At 36.7% G+C, this 26,374-nt stretch overlaps 1 protein-coding gene across 9 annotated transcripts in view; it reads left to right on the top strand.

Annotated features, from left to right (window-relative positions):
* The window catches only part of STXBP5 (syntaxin binding protein 5), a 109,508-nt gene that overhangs the window by 9,969 nt on the left and 73,165 nt on the right, over window positions 1–26,374 (top strand). For 8 of the 9 annotated variants that reach the window (XM_056342452.1, XM_056342453.1, XM_056342456.1 and 5 more), the window contains exons 4-5: window positions 21,387–21,468; window positions 22,284–22,384. In XM_056342452.1, coding sequence (XP_056198427.1) covers window positions 21,387–21,468; window positions 22,284–22,384 — 183 coding nt within the window. Of the gene's footprint in view, window positions 1–21,386; window positions 21,469–22,283; window positions 22,385–26,374 lie in introns of those variants that run through there. The other variant, XM_056342461.1, reaches the window with a different exon arrangement.

Genomic DNA, 26,374 nt, shown 5'->3' on the forward strand with positions numbered 1-26,374 from the left:
GACCTGTGGGTGAGCCCGTGTGGGAGCAGGACACCCCAAAGCATCTGTGACCATGGGTAAGTCCACACCAGAGCAGGTACATCTTGGAGTGTCTGTGGCTGTGTTTGTCTATGCTGCAGCAGGTATGCCTCTGAAGGGTTCTTGGCCCAAGGACAAGTCCACAGTGGAGAAGTACATCTTGGAGCATCAGTAGCTGTGCATGAGATCATGCTGGAGCACTTCAAAGTGTATGGTCATGGATAAACCCATGGCAGAGCAGATCACCTCTGGAGAGACTGCAGCCATGGGTAAGGCCATGTTGGAGTAGGTTTACTTCTGGAGGGACTGTGGCTGTAGGTAAGGCTACACCGGAGCAGATCTATCTCTGAAGACATTGTGGCCTATGGATAAGGCCATGCTGGAACAGGTGCACCTCAGAGCAACTGTGGCTGTCAATAAGTCTGTGCTGCACCAGGTCTTTGATCTAAAGTATTGTTGCATGTACTGTAATTCTACTAAATGGCTTTTAGTAGTAATTGCTTTTGTTCAAAAATAACTGAAGTATAACTGTATTATATCTAATACTACAATTTACTGAAATGGACTTCAGAATGAAAACTTTTCTTCCCTGTAAGTATTGTAATTGACAGAGGAGAAGCCTAGTGGATATAGCCTTGCAGCTTCAAACTTGCTGGGTCATAGTGAGCTTGGGAAAGGTAAATGTTTTTGGAAAGCATGCCAAGTTTGCAAGGCTGCAGGTGTTACAGTAGCACTAGTGTAGCCTGTTTCCTTGTATGTCCTAGCTATTTGTGAAACACTGAGGTGGTATGGATTGGTGATTTGATGATGTAAGGGTAAAATGTGACAGGGACTCAGCTTAAGCTTTCAGACTTCTGATATGGTGCTCAAGTCACTAGGCTCTTAATTCCACATTTTACTGGATTTGTTCTTTCTCAGTTACTGTGGAAGAGCTTTTAGAACTGAAATAGCATTATTGCTGCAGGAGAAGACATGAGCCTTTTCGGTAAGGTCATGTCTGGAAAAGTAGAAATAGCTCATGATTCGAGATATGATAAAGCTTGAAAGAACAAATCAAGATGCAAAACCCTTCCTAACAAAACTTCCTGTTTGACAGAAGTTTTCTGACTGTGTTAGACTACTTCTAAGTGTCCAGCCCTCAATTTTTACACAGGTTTCAGAAGGCAAAGATAAGTATTTTTACATGTTACCTTTAAGGTGAGTAGAATTGCCCTCAGTTATTTTACATATTTACTGCTACTCTTCTGGAACTGTTTTTGTTTCTCATTTTAGCGGAACAGTAAAAACCCATGTTACTTATCAGGATTCCCACAGCACATCTGTTTCTGTAGGGTTGTCTATGAAGAAGCTCAGTGAAAAACAGAATTAAAACTTGTAAATTATTGCATTCTGGATGCAATAACTGCAAAAACAGCAAACTGGAGGATGTGTATTTTGGAAACAGTTCACTTTACCAGTTAGCTAAAATTAAGGACAGTGGTTTCATATTGTGAAAAAATAGTCCTTAGCAGTTTTGAGAGAGTTAATACTGCAGTAGCTCTTTATCTTTAATCTCTTGAGTCTTCTGTTTTCCTCTTACTACTCTTAATGTGGCCCATCCTGGAGTATACCATCAAACTGATCATTATAACTTTTTTTAAAAACCAAAATTCTTAATTCTGCAAAGTGCACTTGGTTAAGTAGACAAGACTACTTTTCCTAAGATCTAATTCTTTGACATGAAGTGTATTTATTTATTTGTTTACCTGAGGAAGCTGTTTGTGGGTTTTGGTTCACAAGTACATACACGACTGCATTGCTTACCCACTGCCAGTGTGCTGTCTTTCAGCAGCTTTTGATGTTACCTTATTTTGCTGACCCCTAAGTTTAAGTTGTGGTATTGTAATTGGTACTTCAATGATAATCAAGCATAGCCTTTTAGTATTCAACTGGTGATAACTTGGGTGAAATTCTTCGTGTCAACACTTCTATCATAAGCACTTCATGACAATAATACAGTTTACATGTTTGTCAAATGGAGCACTAAGTTACTACCGTTGACTTGCTGTGCAAATACAGGTGAAGATCTAATGATATAATTTAAATATCTGACAGTGATATTTGTATTGCTGAACTTAGGCACAGTTTAAAATAATTAAGGTCTTGGAAATAGCTAAAACTGAAATATTTCACCAGTCAGGACTGTGGTAGAGTATTTAGTAGATTTCTAAAACATGCAGCAATTCTGTTAGCCTCCAGAGACTCATACTGAATCCTGATTCATTTTGATTTTTACAACACTTTCATGAGATTACTCTTTATGTGGCTATCATTTAGCCTGATCTGACACACTGATGTTCAGTTTAAGACACTCTCTCACAAGTGAGAACTGTTTTGTCTTACAGTTAAAATATCTCCTTGGGAAGAGATTCCAAAACTGCTCTTGTGTCCTAGATCTGTACAACTTGACGACAACCTTGGTCTCATACTAGTTGTTCTAATTAATCACTTCCTGCAAAGACTCAGTCTATTTTGAATCCTAAACTTCTCTTAACTAGATTTTTTTTATTTATTTATAATGCTTGTGTTGAGGTAGCTATATCAATTGCTGAATTAAGATTGATTTTAATATTGTATTAGTAAAGATTTTTCACTGAAGTTCACAAATAGATCTTCCCTAGTCATTTGTCCACAGTTCTACTCTGTATCAGTGGTTCTTCGGGGTTTTTCATTTGCTTTGAATTTTATCTTAAGTGTCAAGAATAGTGAAAGTAAATGAAACTTGGAATGTGTGTCTGCTAGAAAACAAAAGTGTAAGATTAAGTACTTTAAGGAATGCTATGTTATGCTGATTGAGCTAACTAAAACATGTGGTGAAAACTTGCTAAATTGATTACTGCTTATGAAAGTCTTTTGTCTTTAATTAGGGATCGCTTAACTTGGACAGTGAGCTCAGGGAGCTCAAGGACAGATTTAATGAGCAGATGGTGTTTGCCTTGAGCCCCCTGAAAAGCAAGATATGAGCAGGACCATCCAGACAATAATTATTGTGTGCAGCTGTGTCATGACAAACTCCACCACGCTTGGGCATCTGGCCAGCATCCCTGGCATGTGTGAACCTTATGAATCATGAGATAGTGCATGCCTGCACTTAGCCTAAACTTAAATTTACATACACTAGGTGTGTAAGCTATTCTTGTTTTTCACTGAGTACAAAGGTGGGCAAGCTCCAGGACTGGGCAGGAAGCCTCACCTACAGGTGGATGCACCACATGGGAATTTTCCCAGTTACTGAGAGGCTTCTGGCACTGGCTGCAATGGTGTTTCCCAGCCAAAGTGTGGGCCTGAATGATGTTAAGGTGGTAGTTGGTGATGTATCCTTTTCTTAGTCTCCTTAACGCTTTGCAGTAATGATTTGATGCTTCAGGTCTATTACTATTTTATCATATTTTGCATAATAACTAGTACTGTTTCCTTTTTTGCATATTGCATGCTATTTTTCCTTTATTATACTGTAATATAATAAAATGCATTTATTTGGTCTGGAATTCATTTTTGCTTGGTATCCAGTCAATCAGCAAAACAACATGTGAAACAATTTTTTTTGTAAAAAAAAAAAAGATGCTGATCTTGTAATGCTTAAAATGCAGTCTGAAGTGTTGCAGTTTGCAAAAATCAACTACATGATTACTGTTCTACAGAGACGTTTGTATCTTGATAGAAATAAGTGAAGGCTACTTTATTTATTCATTTTACTGAATGTCATGGGATTTTGTTTTGTAAGTACCTTATAAAGGTAGTAACAATCTGATTTCTTTTGGGCAACTTGAAGCTTAATTTCCTTCTAAAATTGAGATAATACAGTTTCAGTGACCACTGCTTCCCTGTCCAGAATAAGTCTTAGCCTGCCCCACTCAAACCAGACAGTGCTCGTAAGAGCAATACTGGTGGAGAGAGATTAGGTTCTCCCTCAAGAAAGGCTATAGACCAAACTCACCCTTTTATGAGGTATCCCATGGATTCTCCAAGAACGAATTGCCTTCTGCTCCTATATTCTTGTGTGAAGTCTTCACAGAAGCTGTATTAACTTCAGAAACCAGGGAACTAAAGAAAAGATGCAGATCCAAAGGAAGCAAAGCCTTTGTACTTGTGCTTAGCAAGCTACTGTTTTATGTGATTCATGCTATTTCAAGCAGAGAATTGCATTCCATAGCCTCTTGAAGCTGCTGCCAGGCTTGTACTCTGTATGTATTTGATTAACGTTATTAGATCTTTGTTTCATGTTAAGATGATATATTTAACGCTTCAAGAGTAGCCAACTGAAGAGGTAATCCAGCTGATACCCAATGTTTTTTGTAACCTTTTTTACTAAAGGTTCTGCTTCTTTCCCACCTAGTGACACCAACTTGTAGTTAGTAGCAGCAAATGGATGAGAGCAATTTGCATATTTCTATTTTCTCATTAGGGAAAATAATAGAACGCCAATTTTTTGTGATCACTTAATGTCAATTTGATGGGATTAGTATGCCTGTATTTTTTTGCATATGCTCTATCCAATCTTACTACAGTGTTAAACAGAGCAGATGTTCATCTTCACAGTTGAAAAACATTCTTGACTGAACTTTGTAGTGTTGCTATTAGAAGTACAGTTACTAAGCTTTAGTGATGCTTGTTAATATGCAGAATGGGCTGCAGAGCGATACGTTGCCTGGCATTCCCTTTTACATGTGTTCCAAACTTGTGCAGTAAACTTGTACAGGGAGGTTAGTTTCACAGCCACCCTTAAATGTCAGATAAAGAGGAAAGTCACTACAAAAAAGCCCTGGATAAACTTCCATTTAAGTGACTAAATAATGATTTCTTACTGTCATGGTGAATATCCCTTCATTCTTTAAAATAATTAGGTGGGAAACATAACTCTTAGGAAAGAAATCCTGCTGAGTTACTAACCTGGAAAAAAGATTGGGTAGCCTACCTCTTTAAAGTACACAGTCTTACTAGTAAAAGTCGCCATATTTTCTTTAGTGTTGCTGACCAAAGGAAATTGTATTCAAATAGTAGCCACTCACAAAGAATACTATTTTATTAAACTTGTTTTGTACTTAATTCTGTATCTTTCAGTTAAAAAAAAAAACAAAAACACTAAGCAGAAACATAGGTCCAAAGACTGTTACCCACAGTATATTTGGCTGCCTAGAACTTGACTGTTTTACTTATTTTTGTTCATCAGACATTGCCTGTGAAAGTACTGTGAATACAGTCCTAATTGTGTTAATAGTCAGAGGGTTAGTAAAAAAAGTAAAATAGAATGGGATTTGTACATGCCTTAGAGGATGCTGTGAGGAAGAGGCAGTAGGAGTTAACTTTTATAATATTCTTTCTCTTCTTAGGGAAAACCAAATGGTAAAGGACAAAAACTATTTAACTTTTGAGCTATGGCAGTTTAAAAGAACTGTGTTTGGTTTTTCCCCATATAATCACTGTCAAAATTTACAGATCAAATACTGTAAAAAAAAAAAAAAGAGATGAGGAAGAGGTGGCATGTCCTGAGCAAACTTTACTAACCTTTGATAATCTGTTCTTTCACCTGGCAACACCCAGTGGGAGAAGCAGCACATCAAAAGACGCAAACAGTTTGGATTTCTATAGATAACCTGACTGAAACTTAGTAAATGCATCTCTTTGAATGCAGGAAAGTCACCTGTAATGCATTCAGTGTAGTGCAAACAGCTGTAAAGGCCCCTGTTACAGTAGTTTGCAAATGCAACTCTGCAGAAATAAAAACTTAACTTTTACAGATCTGCAAATACACAGATATCATGACTGGTGCATAGCTACAATTGGAGAGCAAGTGATCAATGTTCAAATGGATCTGTGTCTGTTTGGTCCCCTACTTTGCAGCAGAACTGATTTCTATTTGCAGCGGACTTTTCTTAAAGCTAGCTCTGTTTTGGTAACAGAAACTACTATACCAAAGGGGCCAGAAATGCAATGGTGTGTGGCTCAAATGCGAGTAGTCACTAAAAATATTGTCTTGATGGGTACTCTCCATTATAAAATAGCTAAAAATGATGCTGTTGTTACTTTTGCACCCGAGGGTGAGGTTATCTTCCTTAGCATAATAAGCAGTAGAGGTGATCGCTGTCACCAGTTAATCTAGCAAACAGGAGCTGCCTGCATTTCATTTTGAGAGACAGAAGTTGTAGAGGTCCTTGCTGTTTTATTAAGGTTGTGGATAGGCTCTTCTCACTTAAGTGCTCAAAAGTGACCTTAACTTACCTGTGTCTGGTGCACCCTTGCCTGGGCAGAATACTTAGACTAGCTGTTCTTTAAAAGGGTTTCGCTAAGGGAAGGATCATTTCTAAAACCAGGAAGAGGAAAGTATTTGGTTGTTGCCTACCTACAGGCTTTCTGAGTTGGGTTGTCCTTTACAAATGTGGTCTTTCCCTATTTTTGAGCTTGTCTGGGCAGGGGTGGGGAGAGGTGAATTGATGCCTAGCCAGACTGCAGAAACTTGGGAGACACTAATTCAGTTCCAGTAATACTACCAAAATTATCATAAGTGGGGTTTTTTTGTGTATAACTTCATAGTAATTCACTGATCTGAATTCAAGATGACATTTACTGAGATTATGTATAATACTTAGTGTATTATGTATTTAGAAACATATTTAATGTACTATATTGTATGTAATATACACAATAAATAAAAGAAAAATAGGCCTAAGTTAGATCTTTGAGACATAAAGATCACAGCTAAGTACAAAGCTTCAAATTGGTGGATAAGTGGATATGTATTTTTTTCTGAACCATCTACTGAAACTTGGTTTTTCGACTTGGCCCAACAAGCTTGGAAAAACATGGTCAACAAAGAAGCATTTTGCTGTCATAGAACAATACTGTGTCCACGTTTTGAGTCTGTTTTCACGGTTTTTGCATTTTAAGTGATGTGGATTTAGAGGGGGAAACTAGAATTAGTGAGAATAGGGTGGCTGCCTTAAAAGAGGATTAACAATGCCTGGTCTCCTCAGTTTAGAGAGGAGGAGAAGGGGTAAATATGATCAAGGGCTGTAAAATCAAGAGGACACCAGTTAAAATGCATGCTGAGCTGTCACTTAGCAAATCTGCTGTGCAAAAACTAAGGAGCATTCACTAAAGTACTATTAGACTGATTTTAAAGAAATAAAAAACAAGTTTTTAGAATTTCACTACTTGTTATTTTCAGACTAGTATTTGTGGGCATGGATGAAACAGTGTTGGCAGGCCATACTGGTGCATTTAGGAAGGGAATAGACAAATTTAGACACAAGTCTTAATAGGTAAATGCTGAAGGTTTTACATAGCTAATCTACTGGGAGGGTTTGGTTTGGGAACAGGCTGAAAAATGTGGACAGGCTTGTGAGCTCTCCTAAATAAAGCTGATTGCTGTTGTAGGAGACAGTTCTGGGCTGCATGGACCTCTGGTTTGAATCAGTGTGGTGGCTCCTGTACTTCTAGTCTGGTTGACTCCTCTCAGAGAGATTCTGTAACAATGAAGTGGTTCAACAGTATGGTTGCACAGACTTCCTGACTTCAGCTCAGCACTTCACATGGTAAATAATTTCTGTTAATGCAATTTAACATTTTCTCAGCTTCTGTGGTTTGTTAGCAAGGAAATAAACTCTGCTTAAGCAGCAAAAATTATCAGCTGCCTGAATAGTTGATGAAACTGTTTCTATACAGTAAAACTTAAAATGCCAGATGTCGTGGTATGGTGTAAGGGTGAGTTTTAACATTAAGGAAGCTGTCCTGAAAACTTGTGTGGTAATCACATTGTGATCTGGTAATGTTTTCTGCTTTCAGTTTTTTGCCTGCAGTGGAGGTTACTGTTGCAATTAAAACAGTGTGCTGGTGAGATCAGAAAGCAACTGCCTTGAGTAAGTTTTAAAGTGGAAAAACTACTTTCTGCCATTCTACAAATGTCATAATGTGCTATGTATACGGTAGTTGTATCCAATTTGACAAAGATGGTGCTAGTAACACTGTTCTAATCTATAGAGTAATGGATGGGCATTTTTAGGAATATAATCTCACCTGCTGCATGGGTAGCTCATTCAAAGAGACTATTCTTTTAAAAATATTCCTGAAATTGTATTTAATATCAAACTTAAAATTGGCAGATTTCAATTACAAAACAGATAAAATACTTAAATGCATAGTTTGAAAACTTTGTCCACATAGTTTGTACATAAAAAAAATATATCCAAATATAGAAGATCTTCTGTATTCTGAAACCTCTAATTGTCTGCTATAGTACATTAAAAACATATACTTATAAATTATACAAATGTACTTAATTTGGGGGAACTTCACTTCTGAGGAAGTTAAACTCAACTGGGAATACTTGTTAGTGTTACCTTAGTGTATTAATGGAGAATCTTTAAAGATGATCAGTGTAAATGCATTCTATATGAGTGATACTGAATCATTATAGATATATTATTTTAGTCTCCTAAAGAACTACTACAAATATTTAGTAGTTGAAAGTACCATAGTAGCTCAGTGCTGGTCACAGCTATTGTTTGGTGTGTTAGTTCTCTGGTTGCCTTTTTTTAAAGGACTACTAATAAATGCCATTCAGCATACTATTTTTGCTGATGTTTGACTGGAATGCATGTATCAGTCTATCATGACGGGTTTTAATAAAACAGACTTCATCCTGGCTTTGTACAACCAGACAGTAGTTAATGTTCCTCTTTTCACTTTGAGATGATTATATGATGAATTTTTTTTCCTTTTATAGTTGCTATTTTGAATTATTGGAAGTTACTGGTTAATCGAAATCTCTGCTTGTCTTTAAAAACCTAGTTAGTCTCTTTATCTTAAACATACGTAATTTTCAGTGTCCATACATGACCAATTTCTTTTTCTCATGGAGTGATTCTTAAAAAATACTATTTTACAGTTTTTAGGCATGCTTTGGTACAATGCTGCTTCTGGTACTTAATTGTAGCTTTCATCCATGTATAGTTTCAAGAATGTATCCATCCTGGAGGAGGCCATCTTGGGTGGTCTTGGGCAAGTGATTTAACTCCTTCCTCTTTTCCCTCTGCTTCAAGAGGATCAAATTTGTGTATGTATATGGCTTGTGAGCACAGATAAGACTTAATTTTGTTGAAGTGTTTTGGTTTTGTTTGTTTTTTTTCCCTGACTCTATAGCCTTGTTACCGTACAGTGAATTTAAAGACTACCTGTTTGCTGGGGACTCGCCAAGTTTAGAGGTTAGGGCAGACTTGGAATGTGTGTGGGGATTTGTAGGTGACTCTTGGTTAAATGGCCTACTACTTTCAGCCTTTCCTGGAAGCTGAAGTTGGAAACGGGGCATTCGTGGGGAAAAATGAGGAGTTATCAGGCTTCAGGTTGCAGTGCTAGTGTATCAATCAGGTTTTTTTATAGTCCTTTATAGCAAAAGAAGTTGGGATACTTTGCAAGCAAAACACTGCCAGACTTGTAATGCTTCAAAGAATTAAAGTGAATCTGCATTCAGTTGGCCAGTAAAGATTCTCTTTTGAGATCTGTAAGAGAAAATGACCTTAGCTTTTTTTCTAAATACATATGTGACTTGAATTTAGCTCTGGTGGAATTCTTTACCATCAGGAAGTCATGTTTTTCTTATTGTTTTTAATTCACACAGAGCTACTGACCACTGTAAATATACAATGGGATTATTTGTTGCTGTTTGATTGCAATTCTGTTATGCTAACATTTCAAAGAAGAAATAAACAATGCTACCTTGTAAAGATGGGATTTATTTTCTTCAAACTTTCCTAGCTAAATCTTTGAAACAAGTTTTCCCCTGTGCGTTTGTCCTTTTTCCCCATGTAAATGTTTGAGGAACATCACAGGTGATTGTCTGACAAATACCAATTTAAATGATTACTACTCTAGCTTATATCTGAGCCTCCTGTGTTTCTTAGTCCTCACCATGTAGATAGAGCACATATAACTTTCATGTGCTACAACTCCAATGAGTTGCAGTAGCTGGCTGAGAGTTACATTGCGCGTTTCCTCTTGTGTTTTTTGATGGAAGGCTCCAGAACTGAACTTTCAAAACTAATTTCATTTTCTCTATTGCTGAGTAGAAAAAGCTGTCTGACACTCAGAACATTAAAACAAATGTGTTCATCAAAACATTTTAAGCAGTGAATTATACTGTGTCAGTGCAGGTTCTCCTGACTTAAACCAGGTCTGAACTGAATAGGCCACAGTACCATGTTAATTTTAATGATCTGGATTTGCTGCTTAGAAACCATCTTGAGGTTGGATAAGGAGTTCTGTTACAGACGATACTTTTTTTTTTTTGTCTGAACCCCTGGATATTTTCATGTTACGGCATTTCTGAAGCACTGTTTGTCACAGCTGGAAATTTCCCTAGAGAAGGTGGGAGACCCTGTCTATTTGACATCTGTAACTTCAAGCTTCACCTCAGTGAAGTTCTGGACTGTGGTCTACTTCAAACAGTGAGGGCTTGATATTTTTTTGTGTATGTCTTTTAAAAAAAAATTACTTGTGGGGGTAGTAGTGGGACTAGTGATGATGGTAGAGGTTACTTTATTTGGAAGGTGTATGATTGCTAGGTCTTTAAATACTTTTACCTAAGCAGCAGCCATTTTGCTTTCTTGGAATGACTCATGTATAATTAAGTTACTGAGGATTCCAATAGGAACCAAATTGCTTAAAAAATTCAAAATTTCAAACTTCCTTAGTCTTGTATTTTAACAGCTGTGATTTTGAAGGTAGTAATTTTCTGAGGAACCGGGTGGTATTTCTCTTCAAGCACACCTTTGTGCAGACTTGCTCTTTACCTTGCCGCCTTTTTACCATTTAAGAAAAGGAGGAGGAACAGTGGAAATGTGAATGTCTTCTCATGGCATTTGGGGAGCAGTGTGGTAGTGAAGGAAAAGATGGCAGCACTGCAGAGGAAAACTTCTACTCTTCTGCAGCCTTCCCTTGACTGTGGAGGAAGTGTAGACAACTGCTCAGCTTTCTTCACCCCCTAACCCTTTCCCTGCTCCTAATAAATCAGGTCAAACTATTAAATTTCAGTGTGTGCATTTAAGACTATCATTCTTGCAGAATTATTGCTAGCTATTTCAGTTAAGCTAAAGGGAGGAACCTTGGAAGTGCTGAGCAGCATAAGCAGGTATAGCTCTGCATTTTTGGAGGGCTCAAAAGTGTGGTTTGCTGTATGTAACACTTCCCTCAAGCCATCATATGAGAAGAATGGGGTTTCCTCTTCCCTTGGAACTGGAACAGTTTCAGTTACAGGAAGTGAGTTGTAATATATGGTTATTCATTATTTTGGATACTCTTATCTAGAGGAAAGAAACAGGCATTTTATCTGTGAAACCTGGTATCATATGGTTTTAGCTTGTATAATTTCCTGCATGTTGCAACTTCCAAAATGTTTCCTGTGATTGCAGCATTTTATACAGAGCCCCTATTTTAGGATTTTGAGGTAACAGTGCCACCTTTCTCCTGTTGATTGGGATATGGGCCTAAGCTGGGTTTCTTCCCTCTTAGCTACCTATTCACATAAAATTTATGGCAAAGTATTATCTGCAAGACTTCTTCCCTTCTGTCAAAGTTGATCAAAATAGCTCTTCAGGCTCAGAAATTGCTAGCAAATGACAAACAAGTAAAACAAACGTTCTTGTAAAAGCAGGGCAGATGAGCATGGCCTGAAGTATTTAACAGGAATTGGAAGTACACGAGGCCAAAAGATGAGCAGATTCTCTAAAGTATCAAAAATCTCACAGAAACTGTTTTGCAAGGTAATACCTTCCCTCCATCTAGTGAAGTGCCTACTAGAAAAACTCAGGGAAGGTGCATAAGGGAACTGCCTTGGGCTGTGTTTTACTGTTGAAGATCTGTTTTCCATCCTATTGCAGTCTTGAACTGGACTGTGGGTACTTGGAAATCTAACACTGTCTGAATTATCCCCTTACCAGTGTTAATAGGCTACTTGTTTCTCACATCCACAGCCTTTACAAAACAGTAGCTCTGTGTTTGTACTCTCAAGGGGAGCTCTTTAGCACTGTTGAGAGGTGCATTTCTTGGGGCCAAAGAAAGGACCCATATGAGGTCTTCTAGTACGATGGAAAGATAAACCTATAGGATCCAAGGTGATGTCTGCAGTAACTTTAAAAAGAGTTAAGATGGAATGGGTAGTGTTATTTTTAATGTTATGCCTCATATTATAACAATATTGAAGACTTGTGTTTTTAATGTCAGTTCTTTTTATCTGACAACTTAATTTAGGTTTTTCTATGACCTTTTATCTCTTGACACTACTTTCAAATAACATTTAAGCTGAGTAATGCAAAGCATTTACTAGTGATGCTGATATAGGCATAAACTTCTAAAAATAAATGACCATAATACTTTTGAAGAAATCAAATAATTCTAAGCAACTTCTAGGGACAATGTCAACCTTTTAGTAGTCCTTCTCAAGTTGGATTTCTGGTAAACACAAGCCACAAAAACACCACTTCATGCAACACTGATATGCAGCTATTTTACTACAAAATGACTACAAATATTTCAACAAAACATAGTAGTCGTCTTAATATCTTGGCATGTAATAAACTATTTTTCCAAGTTCTATGAAAAGTACAAAAAATTTAAGAAACACTGAGTAGGAAATGGTTTTGCGTATTAAAAATAAGAATTCCAGCTCCAAGTTACCCCTTGTTTATGTGCGGACATTGTTTCCTCTTGATTTTGGTGGAAGACTGCCATCTACTGAATTGCTGAAATTGTACCTTAAGTTTTTCATTTGCGGTGGTAATTTTGAGCAAACCTATAAAATAGTCGCTACAACTTTAATAGTGAAATAGTAAGTTTTTCAGTTTCTTTGGTGACTTGCAAAACTAAAAATTATGCCACAGTGGAACCTGAGGAGGCTTAAAATAAATTTGAACACATTGTTCTTAGAAAAACTATATTGCAAAATACTTAGAATAGTGATGTGAGGCTAGTTACTGGTAGCTTATATATGTTTGAATCTAATTTAAAAATCCTGTGTCATTTTCAATGGAGAAGATTTAAGATGTCTCTCTACTTATACCTTTGAGCAGACTTCAGGGAAACTCTTCTGAGGCTTATTTGTTGTATTATGTTTGAATTAAGATTTAGGCACTGCTAGCTGAAACATTTAAAAGGCAACAGCAGCAGTACTGCTTGTGAACATCGCTCTGGCTATTTGGAAGATCTTGCAGCTTGTGACCACCACAAATTTGTGGACAGATTGTCAAGTTGGTAGAGACAGAGAGGTAAACTTGTGTTTACCACCCTGATTTGGCATCTAAGTTTCTACTTTTTGTCTACATGATGGAAGTGTTGGCATTTTAACCTGTGACCCCCTTAACACTTCAGCAAGTGACTTTGCTGGTAAATACTGCAAAAGGCTTCATAAGCAAAAAAATTAATAAGAAAAAAAAAATGCCTGCATCACTCTTGATAAAACTCCTAGTGATAACTAAACTTTCTCCAAAGGTTGTTTGGAAGAGGAGGTTATTTCGATCATAGGTGCAAAGCAAAATGGTGTGTAAAACAGAAGGCTGGATTTAAGCCTTATCCACAAGTTAAGTGGTGACAGATTATGTCCAGGGGGAAGAGCTAATATCAGTGCTGAGAGGTAGACCACAGCAAAATCTGAGGGAGAAATTCATACATGTGACCAACTTAAACTTAAGGTAGTCCTTAAGAGCTTTTCCTCATCGAGACCTTCCAGCATTCTGTTGATAGTGGTTTTAGTTCTGCTTTAGTTGTCTGCTTTTTATTGCAGTTTTTCTCAAAGCAAGTAAGTAAACATGGGTATATGAAGAGTGATAAATTGAATGGCAAAGGTGAAGAATGGGGCAAAACCTGGTTTGGTTTGGGATAAGAAAAGAGTTAAAAGGGGTTAATAGTTAATTTGAGAAATAAGACATTGGTGCCAAAAGGAGAGATGATGTGAGAATAACAAGTTCTGTAAAAGGAGAGAAATATTAACTGAGTGATAGCAGAGGACCGGAGAGGGGAGAAACAGTGTAGCTTATGTAAGTCTTAATAGTGCCTGTGGTCTTATTCTACATAACCCCAAAATGATGTAAAGTTCTTTTTATCTGGGGATATGTATGTATCTCCAAAATGATGTAAAGGGTTAATGAGATATAAGTGAAACTGGGACTCAGCAGGCTATGCTGCCACACAGTTTGCAGGGAGGGGGTTGAAGTATGGGCTTGTATTTGAACAAAGTTGAGATGGAATGACTGGTGATTACAGTTAGTGTTTTCTGTTGTGAATATCCAGTAGTCAGTGACTTGAAAATAACTGAAGAGGACTAGCAGGCAAGAATTAAGGGAGGTATTTTAGATCATGCTCTGTGAATGAAGAAAGACTTCTGACCACACGAAGAATTACTTTTCAGTCAGAAACCAGTGTTGATGGACAAAAATTGATTGGGCAAGGATTGGCTATGTTCTTTGAAAATGTTAAATTGTCCTTCTTATTAGATACTATCTATAGTTCTTTACCTATTTAGTTTAATTTATGAAACCATATATAAATTCACTTAACATCTAGTTCAGAACATTGCATTTGTTAATGCTGCTGTGGGCAATGTCTGAACAAAATATTTGGATTCTGGGATGAGTCGTCATTCTTACTCCAAGTGTTCCTCAGTTCTAGGAGCATAGAATGCCCATGCCCTTAGTCTTGGCTAAGAAGCTATGGACATGAGAGGAAAAGCCTGGTTAATTATTAATACTATGGTACAGTATGTGCTACCAGAAGGATGTATGAGGTAGGATATCTGTAATAACATGTTAAAATTTGACATTAAAATTGAACTGGTTTAGATGGATGACAGATGAGCAGGATTGGAAGCATGCAACAGAATACAAAGATTTTTGCCTCTGAATTTTGATTAAGATCTTTCAAAATACATAATTTCCTGGGTTTACTCTTCTGTATAGTCATTAAAAAAAATCTGCATCTTCTGTAGTCAGAGGAACTGTTATGTTGATGTATTAGTAGCAATTTCCAACTCTTTCCCCTTGTATTATATCATTCTCCTTCCCTTCCATCCCACCCAAAAAAGTGCTGATTAGTCACCTTTTTGCAGTGTTAGTACTGAAATACAGCTTTTAGTCTAAAAGTAGTAGAACCTGGATCAGAAAACAAAGTGAATAAAATCAAGGAAAGCCTGCAGCCTTGTTAGTGTTTTGAAAATACTATGTTGCTCAGTCTAAATTGATGTTTTTACCTCTTCATTTAACAGCATGCTTCGCTGTCTGTGAATTGTGCATATAGAAACTTACAATTAAAAACAATTTTATTTCTTGTTTGATTTTAAAACACAGATTTCTAATCCTGTTTGCATTTGTACTACTTAATTACATCTTGTTCTAATGAACGATTGCCTCTCACTGGCAGCTATGAGAAAATTCTACCAAATACAGCCTTTACAAAAAATATTCTGGCACTTTTTGAAGCTGTCTGGGAAATACTGTATTTGTGCATGTTTATGTAAGCAACTTTGATATCTAAGATATACTTTGCTAGCTATTATTATTGGAAAATGGATCAGATATTAATACTGCTCACTATACATTCCTTTCTTACCAGTTTCTATGCAAATTAGTTGAATAAGTGCTTAATTTTAAAATGCATACTAATTTATGCAAAAAAAGTGGTTTTGTGCTTTAAAATTGCTGCAACTTACTGTATACATAAATTAGTTAATGAACTTTAACTGATATCTACATACTTCGGTATTTCTCAGAATAGACCTTTTTCACCCTATCAATCTAAGATTTTATGTTAATTTTGAATCAGTTGGCTTCTGATACTTAAAGGAGCTGAGCATTGTTTTATAGACAAAGTGAATACTTTATTTATGCATACTTACATTTATGCAGTAACTAATGTTATTGGTAGCTGGTTTGAAAGTTGAGAAATTCAACTTCCCGGCAGTTGTGGAATTTCTAAAGCTGCAGTAGGGGACAGCAGGAGCAGTTTGCTGTAAGCTGTTATGCTAATAAGATAATTGTAGTAAGTTCTAACAGCAACTGTATAAATAACCTACCTATTGTTATCCCCTTCCCTGCCCCTGCAACAGGAAAAGGACAAATTATGTGCTGCCCCCTTCCTTAGGAAAGTACGAACTCTTATGAGTGTCAGGAGATGTAAAAACTGCTGAACTCCAATGGTACTAAATAATTTCATGATAATGAATCTCAGATACTTTTTTGGGCAAACATAGTATCTGAATGCAGCTTCTTAGCCTTCATTGTTATTTAAAAAAGAAAACACTGCACAGTCAATACTACTGTGCTCTCAAAAGTATTTGGGAACTTTGTGTAATGTTAAGCTTCCTGGAAAATGAGAAAAACAGTGCATTTGCCAATATTCTGGCACGTAAACGATCTCTTCCAATTTATCTTCCTATCTTTCCCCCCAACCTTCTCTATGAGAAAGGAAGACCTTTGGGAGAAACCTTTCGGTAACTTTTCAGGACTGAGATCCTATCCTCTTCACCTCTGAGGTGCCTTGCATTCTCATCCTTATGACTAACAGAAAAGCTGAATGTAGATTTTTATTTTTTTTTTCTTAATTGCCTGGAAGGTGTAGCTCTTTACTCTAGGGACACTTGATTTGGTTTCAAAGTATAATATGTAATGTTGATATTTTTTTTTTCTGTCCAAGTAATGAGGTCAGACTGTATTTAGAATTAGCTCATTTGCAAGTGCTATATTCGCGTGAAAGTTGCAGCCAGTGTCTTCTGACTGTCAGTATCTGATGTCTTCCTTTTCCTTATTGTATTTCTTACTGTCAGTTTTCTTGCCTTCTCGCCCTCCTTAGCTGGCAGGAGAGTGCATCACGATAGTCCAGCTGGAATTCCCACAGTAAATTGTTACCAGTGATTTGATAGTATTTCCATCTGATGAACTTCAATCTCAGGGTTTTAAAACCCTAGTTTGTTTTTGCTTGGTGCTGTTAATTACATATAGGAAAGTAGATCTGAAGTGTTAACAAATATTAATGTATACTTTTGCAAACATAAATACTGAGACATGGGGAGGAATAAAAGACCTGATTAGCCCAGTGATATAAACCCAGGATGCTATGCAGGCCTAAAGCTTTAAAAGGAAACTATAATCCTGAAGTTGTTGGAAAACAGTGATATGATACCGTATCAGGATTGGTACAAAGTCTAATACTCTCCCCAAAGTATTTTGTGGATTTTTATTTTATCCTATTTGGTAATACATGAATATGAAAGGTCAAAGTTAGTTTTGGAGGCAGTGTTGACTAGTACTTTCGGACTTTTAAAATAACTCTCTTGCTAAATAGCTGTGTGTCTTGATAGATAGTTCTTTATGAGATTGTTTCTTTGAGACATCATGCTTTTGTATGTGCAGGTAATAGTTACTGATGAGGTCAAGGTGTAGGTAAGATTGAGAAACAGGAAAGTTGTGTGAAGCTGTTCTTTTACTGCTTTAGTCCTGCTTAGATGTATCACCAGGTAGGACTTTATGGTACTCTGTAACCTGATGTAAAGTAAGTTTTTGGCTTTTATCTGTTGTTTGATTATATCCAGACTTGGCAATGGTGAGTAATACCAGACAAACTTTTACTCTTTATTTATAAAAATGATACTTGGAAATCTCACCAGCATTATGTGGGGTTTTTTTCTAAGTTATAATAATTCTTGTGGCCCACAATCGAAGTCCATACAAAAGTGTCTGTGAAGTGATGGTTTTGCTGCCTATAAAAATAATTCAGGGTCTGATTAAGTAAAGTGGAAAACTGCTACATAGCAATGACTGTAGTAAAATATACAGGTATAATGTGCAGTCCTGAAGAACTATACACAACAGATTGGTGTACGTAAGAATATTGTGAGTTATCTACTGCCCTTAGTGTTTTGTATGTAATTCAGATCAGTGATATGTGTTGTCCTCTAGTTGGAATTCTGGGTTTTTGTCAAAACTGTCAAATGTTTAAATACTCTGAGGTGTTACAGCTACAGATTTGAGAAACATCTAGGAATGCATTTTAAAAGGTACTGCAGTTTCAGATTTGTCTTAAAAATCTTGAGATATTGTAACAGTGGCAAATCTGATACAGGAACATGGTCCATATCTTGTGCTGTACTATCAAAACTTTATAGCAGTGTAATGACGTGAAGATGCAAGTGTCTGTGTGGTGATAGTTTGGAAGGTGATTTACAATATAAACGTGACTCTGTATACATAACTGACTTATGCTAGGGATTGAATTGATAGTTACACATGGGTCAAGCACAGGTAAGAACCCAATATTCCCTAGGTCTACTTAGAGTAACTTAAGAATTTAAAAAAAGGACTGCTCTTCTGAAGCTTTCATAAATGTTCTGGAATTAGTTTTCTCTTTCAAAATGTGACTTCTAAGGGCAGATGTGCACTGAGTTGCTCCTATGTAAATAAGCTATAAATAATAGTAATTTTTAAAAATAGTATTTTGTGGAGAGAACTAGGATATTACTAACAAAGTGCTTTAATTCTGCCTGGGAAAAAAAAAAGTGTAACCTTAGGTGTGAACCTTGTTTAGAAGAAAAGTACCTTTTGCAACTGTTGCCTTTTCTCACAAATCAAAGTGAAATCAGTTTCACTATGCAATATTAAATTAGCATGATACTGTGCTTTTCTTATGTATGACCTGCACTTCTAGCAGTTAGAAAAAGCCATAGCTTTTGTCTGTAACTTACTTTTTCAAAAAACATGCAGTCAAGACAACAAAATACTAGTGTTTTCCTGGGTTAATTTCCTAATGGCAGTGGGGGACACAGCAGCAACATTCAAAGGTACAGCTGAAAAGCTATTAATTCATCTAATTTGTTAGTATTTGGAATAGGGGGTGAAGCAAGAATAGTAGGAAGAAATGCTTGGAAGTGAAGGAGGAAGGATGGGTCTTTGATTAGAAAACTGCTCACAGCAGACTGTTTCCTCTAGAGCTACCCGAGGTCTTAGAGAGTTTTTCCTGCCTACAAAATTAAAATGCTTTGCTTATCTTGTCATTATTCATTATAATGTTTGCCTGTTTTGAGAACTACTATGTGGCACTACTTAGTACAGTGAGCTTTCTTGCCTTAGGCACATATATGCAACTATAGAACTTAAAACTGCCTTCTCTGGGATGCTGCCTGTTTTGTGTGGTTGAGAAATGCTTAATATGTACTGAAAGGGGCATGTATCATTATCCTTCTACACTCAGTATTTAAGTGACATGCTTTTTCGACTTGGCATACGCTGCAAAACTGGGAGGCTTTGCATTGCTTTAGAAAAGAAGATTAATGCTGGTTAGGAGGATGATATTAATTTGAGATGAATAATTTTAGCTACTAGGTGAAGAAGTGATGACACAGTTCTTGGGTAAAGGAACTAAAGGGGGCTAGCTGCAAGGACTATTTTTATTATATTGATAACTGTAAGCACCGTAAAAGAGGCCAAACTTTTTTTTTTTTTGTTCAGATCTGCATGTGAGGCTTCTGCTAATCTGTCAAAAAAAAAACCCCAACCACTTGCTCTGAATGTTTAAAGCTTGTGTAAGCTTATGCCCAGTACTGTGTACTTAAGGATTTCTGGAGAGAGAACCGATTGAGGTGTGGAAAAAGCAAAAGGATTTTTTTGTTTTCTTAAAGAAACGGTCAAATATTCTTAATACCGAAACTTCTACTGATAAAGTATTAACAGTGCTTCCAGAAATATTTGCATCAGAAGTGCCTAAAGAAAATATTTGAGGGATAGAATCTGAAGATTGGAGTAACTTTGAGGAATCCATATTTTTTTTATTTTTCTGGGTCACATTCCCCTTGTTTTGAGGTGAGGTAGCTGTAAAGCCTCAATTCCAGATAATCTCTGAGTGGGTGAACGAACAAGAGTTACATTTAATTATGTTGGAAGCTGGTGATCAGGGGAGGAGTTGAGGAAATAGTCTTTTGGTAGAAAACAACCTGTGTCTGTGCAGATAAATAACAAGTTTTAAAATTCAGTTCCTGTAAACATCTGAATTTCACTTTAAGAAACTGCTTTTTTGTTTGTTTCTGCAAAGAGTTATTAATTCAAGTGAATGCTGAAGCTTGAGCCAAGGCTGAAGGAAATCTGCTCTGAAACTTCTGGTATTGCTTGTAGGGATGTTTTCCCCAATCTGGCAATTTGTGTAGTCAGTCCACAGTTAATACAAAAGCAACATTTTACATTAAAAGTATTTTGAGTTTGTGTAGGAAGGTATCATGGGGATGATTCTGTGCCCCCACCCCCCAGCTTTAAGCTCTCTCTTTAAGTTTTATTAATTTCTAGTGTATACTGAGAGAACAAGTTGTACGTTATGTTCCTTGTTTTGCATATATATCCTTGGAATTATCTCCTTTCTTCCAAAAACTAAGATGCCTTTTTAAAGTGAGAGGTGTTCAGCTTTTTGGCAACTCCAGAGACTGTGGACATATAATGATGAAGTACTGTCTGCTTTGTTTAATTTATCTGGACTTGTGTTGTTTCTGCTCTGTCTTCTAGAGGATGGAGAATTTTCTTAATTTAATATTGGAAGGAGGGGGCTAACCACATTTTGAAATACAGAATCTTTGCAGCTAATAAATGAACAGAGTATGGGGAATTGAAAGAATCTGTGTTGCTGCTGCTTCAGTTTGATATTTATTATGGAAGTATAGGACTGATTTTTGTGTGAGAGGGCAAAATGAACAAGCTTTTGCTATTTTATAGCTGGTGTGAATCAAGGAAGTCTTGAAACAGATCTGGGATATCTGTGCTACATAATTTCCTATTGACTCCGTATTTTGGCTACTGATCTTTTTATCTCTGTCACAGCAGGCTTTTTTTTTCTAACATGCTTTGCATTATTCAGCTCTCCTTTCATCTGTAACAAGTGTTTAAAAAGGAGAGAAAGCTCCTTTAGTACTTGAAATGTGGTCTTTTGATTATGATGCTTATTTAGATTAACTTGCCTGTATACTAGCTCTGATATTTAACAATACTAAACTGCTTCATTATTCTGTCGTGTTCTCATTGATGAAGAATCCCTTATTGTTAAGTTAAGCAGTTCCACATAACTTTTGTATTCCATGTGGATAATGATGGGCCTTTTAACTTCTCTGTGTTACTTATATTGTTTATAAATGTTTTTTTTCTGGTCATCACTTGGATCTATGTGGTTGAGTGCAGTAGTTAGAAGCAGGATGTTAACCTGTTTGAATGTTGATTATTTAGTTGAATTAGTGATAATGACAATGTTGTTTATGATGTTTAGTGGTTGTTCTTTTTTCTGTTTTCCATACAACAATTATTCCTTAACGGTACCAATTTTAGCTTTGGTCGTCCAGGAGTTGAATGCTACTGCCAACATGACAGTGGAGCTGCAGTAATCCAGCTTCAGTTCCTGATTAATGAGGTTGGTAAAATGGTGTACATATTCCATAATTCAGAGAAGATAGAGGGTTTTCTTCAGTTTCTCATTAAGCAAGCATCAAAATCAGGTAACACAAGTGGCTCTTAGCATCAATGGCAAGCAGTCACACCAATTATAAATTAACTTTTTAATTTCAGAAAATGTTTGACTGCTGAAAATCTCTCTCTCTAGAGTATTCTTTTGCTATAAGCAATAACTTTTATCCTAGGAATATTTATTCATATCATTGAATGTTATGTCATGAGGTAATAAAGTCTGTTTTCAATAGTACTAGCAGTTTTAGTAAGTAGTTGATTTTATATTGATAGAGTTACTGTTTTAGACATGATCTGAGCAATGATCCCTCAGTAATTTCAAGTGTGTTTCTAGGGGTGTAGCAGCTGAGATGTGACAGTAGAGCTGTTCTTGAGCTAGCTGGGGCCAGATTTGTAGGGGAACTTTAGCTCAGAGGATTGAAGTCAAACCTCACTGGCTTTGTCAGCGCATGAATATTAGCAGTTGAGTTCATTGCTTAATTTCCCTGTGGAGGTGGAACGGTGTGCACACAGGAAAAAGCTTCTCATTTGCCATCACCCTTCACTATAGCACTGAATCAAATGTGATTGAGCTGAATGACATGGGATCACATCAGCTCTCGTTACTAGTACTTAGAAATTATCTGTGCTGTGGTGTTGATGCATGTGCTTAGAAATACTTTTTCATCCTGGCAGCAGATATGTAATATTTCCACTATGCTGATGAAATGTACTGTTACTAGGGTTATGAAAATAAGTTGACTACAACTTTCTTTCTCATAGGGAGCTCTTGTGAGTGCCTTGGCTGATGATACCTTACACCTATGGAATTTACGTCAGAAGAGACCTGCTATACTTCATTCGCTCAAATTTAACCGAGAACGGTAGGGATTGGATTATTATTGCTTTGCCCCTTACCATCACACTGTCTTGTTTTAAGATCAGGTTTATTAATACAGTCCAATTAATAACTTGTTAAATAACTGAAACTGGTTTATATTGGGTTTGAGTTGCAGGCTGTTAGAACGCAAGATACTTGAGTGAACACACCAGTGACCTAAAGTGAGATGACTTTTCTATCACTTTGCATATTGCATTGCTGAATGTCAGATTTCCCATATTTAAAATGTAGAGGGATGGAAGGCTTGCAATGTGTGTCTCCAAAGGAATTTTTGAATAAGAGAAAGTGTGTGTGTATGTGCACCAAGATGTCAGGAAAACTTGTTCAATTTTAACTGGAAGTTTTTCTCCCCTTGATAAATTGGACTTCCACAGTTAGAGCTCCTGTGTGTATCAAAGCAGCTGAAAACAATGTGAACTTTGACTAACAGTTTTGAGACTCAAGTAACAGTGTTGTAAGCAAGCTAGGGAGACATTTTAGATTAGACTTCTAAAAGTCAGTTGATTGACCTTCTGCAAAAAGTGTGTCCTCTTTTATGTACTAAATAACAAGTAGTCCTTCCCTCTAGGAAAGTAGTCCTTCCTTTCCAGTATGCGTAAAGTCTCAACTGGCACACTATGCCTGCTTTTGAGCAGCATGCTTCAGAAATGGGCTGCCTGGGGAGCTCAAAGGATATTAGCAAGAACACAGAATCTGTGACTTGTACTGCTGAAGATGGCAGGAAGCAGTAAGTTTTAAGTAATGGGTAGCAATAGAAAGCAGTAAGTTAAATATCCATGTAAAACCTTCTAACGTAAGGTAACTACATACAAAGTAGTAAATAGATTGCTGGTGGGTTATGGAGTAACATCGTGGTTTTAAAGAGCAGGTTATAAACAAATTTGTTAGGAATAACATAAATGCAGATTACTGTGGTTTTTGGATAGAGGACCAAGTGATTCCAAGTCACCTTTGAGGTTGTTACTGTGAATCATGGTGCATAAACTTTTTACCAGGGCCTGCAGGGATAGGAGTAATGGTTTTCAACTGAAAGAGGATAGGTTTAGATTGCATATGTGGAAGCAACTCTTAACTGTGAGGGTGGTGAGGCGCTGGAACAGGTTGCCCAGAGCAGCTGTGGATGCCCCATCCCTGGGAGTGTTCAAGGCCAGGCTGGATGGGGCTTTGAGCAACCTCGTCTAGTGGAGGGTGTCCCTGCCCATGGCAGGCATGTTAGACTAGATGGTCTTTAAAGGCCCCTTCAAACCCAAATCTTTCTGTGATTCTAAACTATTGTGCACAAAATAGACAGCTCTGACAGCAAAATTCTCTGCCCCAATGGAGTGACAGTATTCCTTTATGCAGCATAAAATCAAACAGAGAAATGCAATTTACAGCCTCTAGTTTAACAACTGTCTGGCTATTAGGAGATGCGGTGGTGTATACAAAGCAAATTTTCTCTCTCTCCCTTCTCCAATCTCTTAAATGACTCTTCTCTTACCTGTAGCACCTACTTGTGTCAATAAATTCAAGTCTAGTTTCAGGCGGCAAATCTGGACACTGGCTTCTAACTAATGCTTCAAAATAGATATCTAAGGAGGTGATTCTGATTGTGTGCAAATCTGTTGCAAGCTGGTTTACTCTTAGATGTATGGATATCTTTGGTTAGACAATGTGGAAATTATAAACTAACCTTTTTCTCTAAATGTGGTGATCTCCCTAGAAAAACCTGTCACAGTTGAAGTGTGTGTACTCTTACCAGAAAGAGGAGCAGGGGTGGAAAGGAGTCTAGGTCACTCATTCACTTCAGTAGTTGTATTTGCTGTTAACTTTGGACAGAGTACTGATTTTTCCAGGCAACCCTGTGCCTTGCTAAAATAGAGAATGAGAGCACCATAGTTACCAAGAGTGGTGAAAGTATAGTTTGAGACAAAGTCTTATTCTTCTAGTAATTTTAATCTTAAAGTATGCATTATAATAGCATGTACAAGTTGCCAGAACACTTAAGATCCCAGAACCATGCATTGTCTTAGCCACTTACTAAGTCGTGCTGGGTATGGTTAACTGTTTCCAAATATTCTGGGTTTTTTTGACTAGTGTATAAAATAAAGCTTTATAAAACAAAGTGTAATCTCACTACTGGGGAATTATTGTGAATGATCTTTAGAGAATTGCACAAATGCACTGTTCAATAATTCTAAATAGGTGTCTTAATTCCAAAGAACTCAGTGTTATAATCAAACCTATTAGATATAATCGTTACATGAATATGAAGTAAATGGGCTTTGCTTAGGTCAGTTTGTATATTAACTACCGAGTCTGAGAAGAGTGTTCATGAATAAAACTGGGTCGTCTTAATTCACAAGCACCAAGTTGTTAGGTACTTACTTAATAATCTTTTAAATAATTAATGTTGTGGGATTAAGATTTGCTCATCAGGATAACTAACCTCTCAAACAGGAATTATTTTAAATATTAAATACTACAGCAGAACATTGTAGCAATATATTTTCTAATGATACTTTAATTTGCCAGCTTGTATAGGGATTTTTAATATCTTGGAAATGTTTGGGTAAGAGAATAGGTAAGTTAACAAACTGGAAAAAATGTCCTTGGAGGGGAAACAAAGCTAAATCTTACTACATGGCTGAAACAACTATTCCAGTTACATCAGTATTTGCTCTAGGACACTGTAGATGCCAAGATTTAAAATTATGTACATGATTGGGAGTATTTGAAAGTGTGTTGACATTGCAGAAAAGCAGTACTTGTGTCCTGTTTAATAGGAGTTGAGCTCAACACGTCATAGGCCAATTTTATTCACATTTTGTTTACAAATTGGAGTTTAATATGTAAGGATTAGATGTGAACTAGAAAGTTGTATCATGGAAAGCTAAGTGTAGCAGTTAGCTACCCAGGTTAAACGATATTCTAGTCTTGAAAACCTCTTCTTGAACTATGTTTAAAAAAAAAAAAGGTAAGACTGACTTGTTAAAGAATTCTATGTTCTCCTGGCACAACCTTTTACCAGTTCCCGGCTTTGAGCCACATGCAAGAATTACTGCCCAATATTTAACAATGTAATTTCTAGGTTGCTTGATTTTTCTCCTCTTGGCAATCTAGTTAGGCTAGCTTGCTTTCAGGCCTGTTTTGAACATCTTTAAAACAAGGAATAAAACAAGTACATAGCTTGTTTATAAATGCTTGTGTGTTACGTATTTTGTATACTTAACCGAAAATTGAATTACCTGTAAATTAATTGAGGATGCAGTCTCTAGTGTATGACTGGAAAGCATTGTGGATTATTGCTTTTCTACTTGTGAATCTCAAGAACAGGGAATGATGAGAAAGCTACTTTTTCATTTAAAATTTTATGCCCATTACAGACTTCATTCTGAGCTGTGGAGAATGTCTTTATTGGGTAACTTGCAGCATTTTAGATTTGAGCAAAACACTTCTTCAAAAGTAGTGGCCAAGAGACTTCAAAGATGCTGCTTTCTGTTGAATCTTTATATGAATTGAGTATCTGCAGATAAGAAACTGTCCATTTAATAGGTACTTAGCTCTTGACTGCCTTTTGTACCAGTGATAATTACTAATTTGAAGCAAGTCTTCTGAACCAGTGATCGAAGTTTCTGATTTATAATAAATCTGAAATTACTGGCAGATGTCAGAAGCGCAGTGCAAAAGAAGCTAGTTTTGCAAGTTTTCCAGGCTTTTGTTTCTGTTGCATTTGTGTAGGTTTTGTAGCTGTTTCATGTTCTAGTTAACAAACAAAAGTTAGGATATACTAAACCAATGTCATACTAAGCTTGTCCACTGTTCTTTGATTGTGGGAAGTGGAGAGGCCAGGAAAAAATGCATAATGATGCTTACATGGAGGTGGTCGCTTTTGTGACTTGTCATGCAAATTAAAAGTGTATAAGTAGTACTACTTTGCAGAACGCACCATTCAGTGTCTGAACTTATTTAACATCCTAGGTTTTGTACTACT

The sequence above is a fragment of the Falco biarmicus genome, chromosome 6, assembly GCF_023638135.1.
Source record: "Falco biarmicus isolate bFalBia1 chromosome 6, bFalBia1.pri, whole genome shotgun sequence".
In the NCBI taxonomy this organism is placed as follows: domain Eukaryota; kingdom Metazoa; phylum Chordata; class Aves; order Falconiformes; family Falconidae; genus Falco; species Falco biarmicus.